At 55.5% G+C, this 5269-nt stretch overlaps 1 protein-coding gene across 1 annotated transcript in view; it reads right to left on the reverse strand.

Moving 5' to 3' along the window:
• The window catches only part of LOC104628680 (syntaxin-binding protein 4-like), a gene marked incomplete at its 3' end in the record, with an annotated part of 28201 nt that extends 23454 nt beyond the window's left edge, over window positions 1-4747 (reverse strand). Inside the window, exon 1 of the mRNA XM_010297349.1 lies at window positions 4676-4747. Coding sequence (XP_010295651.1) covers window positions 4676-4742 — 67 coding nt within the window. The remainder of the gene's footprint in view (window positions 1-4675) is intronic.
• Between the last annotated feature and the right edge of the window lie 522 nt (window positions 4748-5269).

Raw genomic sequence — 5269 nt, forward strand, 5'->3', positions numbered from 1 at the left:
CCGCCGCAGGCGGCCGCGGGCACAACACAAAGGCCAAAGGCATCCGGTAGCACCAGCTCGGCGCGACGGCTCCGGAGACGAAGCTTCCGAGAAAGGCGCAAACCACGGAGCGACCACCTTCCCCGGCCCCGCCGTCGTCGCTGATGGGGAAGGGTCCGGCTCTGCGGCGGGTGCCTCAGCCTGCGCTCACGCCTCTGCTAAGACTTGTCGTAGGAAGCATTACTGGGGACGAGCGTCTCCCCCAGGAGACCCCCTTCCCAGGTGCGACCCCCGGGCAAGCCCCAGGTTCAACGCAGCGGGGAGAAGACCCCCACCCGCAGCCGTTGAAGAGCTGCACGGCGGCAGCAGCCCCTTTTTATCAGCGTTTGAACCCGGGGGGGGCTCAAGCCCAGCCCAGAGGGTGCAGACATGGCCTTTGGTGCCTAAGCCGGCCGGCAGAAAGAGACCCAAGAGACCTATTTGTCCCGGGCTCCTTAAGTCCTGCTTTGAAGACTCAGGCTGCGGGCAGAAGGATTAAAAAGCCCAGCTTTAATTAACAAATCACCCCTGAGAGCCGCTGGTCAGGCGTTTTGTGGCTCTGGATGGAGGGGGGGACGCACCAAAGGGGGTGGCACCGCAGAGGGGGGCACAGCCAGCACGGGGCCAGCTTCATCCCCGGGCTGAGGAGCCCCTCTGAGCCTCGCTGGGGTCCGGGGATGCACGAAGTGACCCCGTGCGAGAAACGCCTGCCGCCGGGGAGGAGCGCCTTCCCCAAAACACAAGACCCCACTCTGAAACGAGCAGGAGGGACGAGGGGTGGATCCCTGGATCGGGGTGACTCGGTACGACGCGCTGTTTCCATAACCCGGGCTCTGCTCTAAGGCCCCGCGCAGTTTTTGGCTGAAGACCTTGTCTCTCAAGTCACCTTTACAGCAAAATTGTGATTAAAACCAGATTACCCCAGTTTTTCATTTCGTCCCTGTATACACCAATTGCTGCTTCTCCCAAGCACGAGACCCCAGCCCCGTCCGAGCGCTGGACTTTATTCCCTGGACTTGATGCATTAAACCCTACAACCTCCCAGGCGGGAGGAGCTGTTTTACTGGTGGCACTGGGAACTCATGGCAAGACACCTCAGGAGAAGGCACCAATGTTGTTCTCCGTGGCATTTTTGTAAAGAAGTTCACTGAAATTTGAAATACCGCCCGAAAGAGGCACCGCCGCGTGGCGCGAGCCTCACCAAGGCGTGGGGGCAGGTCAGGCGCCCGCGGACCGAAACGGGGAAGAGATGCCGCAGCCCCAAATTTCTGCTGACAGAAATTAAAAGGTGCTCGTCCCCGAGGATGCTCGGCTGGAAAGCTTCTCGGCTCCCACCCGGGCTGGGGCGGCTGCCGGCGGGCTTCGCGCTCGGCATGGGTTTGGGAAACCTCTGGCCCGGGGGGGTCCTGCAGAGGCAAAGCCCCCCTTGGTTCCCCCGGGCAGGGAGGACACTTGGAAGTCCGGCTTAAGCCAATGTGGTGACTGAAGGAGTCGTCCTATGTCTTTCTTCACACCAGTACATGAAGTAATTAGGAACGATAAAACACATTAGACAAATGGCGTAAAAATCTGCGTCTCAGAAGAGGCGTCCAGTAGCGTCCAGCGGGACCTGCTGGGGACAGGCTCCTCTGCTGAGGTATCAAGGCAATAATGACTCATTTGCCTTTTGTGTCTGCAAATCAATTGTAATAATGGCTTAATATAGCTGAAGTATCTACAAATCCTCCTTCATCCCCAGTGATGTCAGGAGAAAATCCGATCTTGTTATTAAAATCGGTGATTACTCACAGTATTGCTCCCAGACACACTCAAACTTTGACAGGGGGGAGGGAAAAAAAAAACCACAAAAACACAAAACTCCAAAAAAACCACACCCTGACTTTTAACTCCCGTGCTGGCAAACCAGCCGGGTGCTGCCAGGCTCTGCCCACCCTGCCCGCCCACCCACCACCTCGCCGCGGGGGCACTGCGGACGCCAGTCCTGCCCCCCGAGAGATGCACCGGGGAGTCCCCGCCAGGGCGGGGAGGAGGAGGAGGAAGAGGAGGCAGAGGAAGAGCTCGCCCCTGCCAGGGCTCGGACCGAGCTGTGGGACAGCCCGGGACTGATGGTGACAAACGCAAACCGCCAAAGATTGCGGAGGTGGCCTTCCTGGGAGTCCGCCTATTTTATAAACGCCGATTTCAATCAAATTTATATTTGGGACCCAATGTGGGTAAATAATGGCTCTTTAATTATCTCAGCATCAAAGTCCCAGTATAATGCTTATTAAGTCATACTTAGGGCCAGATAATCTAGCCTATTTTGGATCACTCTATCTAATCTTTCCTTTCTGGCAAAGGTCCTGGAGCTGATGCCCATGTCCCCAGTATTTTCTCCTCTGCAGAGTAAATGTTTATGGGGAAACTCCAGGTGGGCATACAGGTTAGACTGGCCAAGACGGCGTTTTCTTTAGGTTCCTAGCGATCCCATAAACTTCTTCAAGACCCTTGAGGTTCCCTGGTGCATCTAATCTCGCTCCCACTAATGCCAGTGTCACAGTTCTCAACTTCTCAGGCTATAATCTCACCTGCTCCGGGCTCCCTATACCATGGGTCAAGGGGTGTCCAGGCTAATCTGGTTGTTTGGCCCAACTGTAATCATCTCCGGCGCATCGTGACCCCACCGGCCGCTGTGCCGCGCTGCCGGCGGTCCGCACGGGGAGCGGCTGCCCGCTTTGCGCCTAAGCTAGCAATGTTCAATTACATTTCCCTTAATCCCCCTCTGTTGATCTTGCAGCCCCGGCCAGCTTTTTCTGTCTGGAGGAAGGGACAGATTGGAGGTGAATCACTCGCTGCTCCGTCCTAAGAAGATGAAGGTCAAAATAATGGGATCTCGCTGTTTCTGAGAAATGCTTCTTAATCAGCACTTCCCTTTGATGGCTATTCTTTAATTCAAAGCTCAGGTTTTAGGAGCCGCCAGGTAACCCCTTTGAACTTCTGCTGAGGTTCACATGTGGGTTTCCACCTAAAGCCACGGAGCAACAGACCCGGGGCCAAACGCTGACCTGCCACGCCGGCACCGAGCGGGCTGGTGCTGCTCTAAAGAAACGCTGCTGGAATAACACCCACAGCCGAACACAAGAAACTGATGGAGGCACCTTTTTCCCCCCCCAAAAAAATCCCATATTCTGAGCAGCTACACCCATGGCAGACACGGGGCTCCTGCAAGCACCACTTGGTCCCTCAGCAGAGAGGGGTGATGTTCTGGAGGACGATCGCTTGCCTTGGGCATTTCAAGCCTCGCAAGAGGGGTGAAGAAAGCTGATGATGGCATTAGCAAATCCACGTTGTACCTTCCTGCAACACATCACAAGACCCTGTAGAGGGTCCGCAAGACCCTGAAAAGACCCTCTGGCCACAGCCTGGGGGAAAGGAGGGTTACTGGGAGCCAGCAAAGTGGCTTGCAGCAGGCTGCAACATCCATGCACTCCCTCCCGAGGTCAGCCACAGCCCCGTCAGGCTTTTCTGGGTCTCCTCCTTAACGAGCTAATCTAACCCAACAGCTAAAATCCCATCAACTCAACCAAATCCACCTCTGGAGATTAAAATATTGTATTCACTGAGCAAAGACATCTCTCTGAGCTCCCATGAACTTCACGAGCAAACGACCGGGGGAAGAGTCAGCCAAGCCGTTCCTCCACAGCAGAAAGCCCTGTTACCCAAGAGCTGGAAACAGCCAATAATTACTCTATAATTAATCTCAGGTCTCAGGAAACCTGACCTTGTTTCTCTGGTGAGTTTGGCTTCTCAGGAGGGGTCTCCAAGCGGTCGCCCAGGGACCTCACCACGGGGCCCAGAGCTGCTCTATGGAAGGATGGGCTACGCTCACTATTAAAAATTATGGAGGAGACTGCATGGTGGACCCCGAGAAATCCTGACTCAAGACTGCGATTTTTTACAAAGTCCATGACAGAGCACCAGTATTTTTGCTGCTGGATACACAGAGGTCAGCTGAGATGCTATACTGGATCCTTTTGGGCTGAGCTTCGTGAACCTGCAGCTATTTCTCACGTTCTTGATGGATATGACCCTCTCTTTTCCCTTCTCTTCTCTGCTTTGATGTTCAGAGCACCGTGGAAGGACATCTGACTCGCTTGCTGCTCACACCTTTACCCTTGGGCCAAATTTTCCAAAAACAGCTCACACAGCCCGGTCCCCAGGAGAGCTGCAACGCCCTGCATCACCCGTCGGGGTGGCTTCCCGGGGATCCCTGCCTGCGGTGGGGCAGGGAGCTGGGAAGTGCTTGGGATTTTATTTATTTGTTATTATTGTGGGTTTTTTTAATTTAAAAAAAAAAAATTAATACAGAAACTCATGAAAAGCCCTTTCTCCACCCTGTCCCGCTCAGGGCTCTGGCCCTGGGCTCCGGCACAGCTCTCAGCACTGCGGCTGCTCCCCATCAGCAGGGAATTAGTCAGGGTTTTGACCTTATTTTAACCTTCCAGCTGCAAAAGGTGCTATCAGATGCTCGACACAGGCAGGCACAAGGACCAGGACTTCTGTGAGGTATCAGACTTCACGTCGGGAGGCACGTCACGACACGGGCGCTGGGGACCGGGGCGGGTGTTTGGGCTGCCCCAGCCCACCCCGGTGTCCCTTGCAGAGGTTCGGTACTCACCCAGCCCGTTTGCACAGTCGTAGAAATCGAAGCAATGCACGGTTCGATCCATCCCGTACGGTCCCATGAGCGTCCTGGGAGAGAGAAGAGAAGCATCTTTCTTTCCTGGGCTCAAATGAATGGATGCACGGGCGCCCAACCGACACGCGCACAAGCACATCCGTCCCACCGCGCCGGACGTCGCCCATGAAACGATGGAGACACACAGGTTGAGGGACACGGCTCCGCGTTATTAAGCCCGCACTGGCAAAAATCAGCCTGCTCCCCCCGCCACCCCACACCCCATGAATTATACAGATAAATGAGAGAATGTGTGCAGGACTGGACGTCATCCTCCCCGCCCGGCAAATCTGATGGACCTGTCTGGGATTCATTACCCCAGATTAACGGGGCTGGACAGCTGTCCAGCTCCCGGGAAATGAGATCAGAGCTCGGACCGATGTTCTGGGAATAAACCAGTTTCACAAACACAAAAAACAGCCGGCCACGATCCGCTCCCGAGGTTTTGTAATGCAGGCAGCCTCCATCCCTCCGGCAGGGGCTCCGGGAAAGGGGGGTGCAGGGTCTGCTGAGCCGCTTTAAGTCCCTGCCTTG

This window comes from Phaethon lepturus, unplaced genomic scaffold (genome assembly GCF_000687285.1).
Source record: "Phaethon lepturus isolate BGI_N335 unplaced genomic scaffold, ASM68728v1 scaffold31030, whole genome shotgun sequence".
NCBI classification, from domain to species: Eukaryota; Metazoa; Chordata; class Aves; order Phaethontiformes; family Phaethontidae; genus Phaethon; species Phaethon lepturus.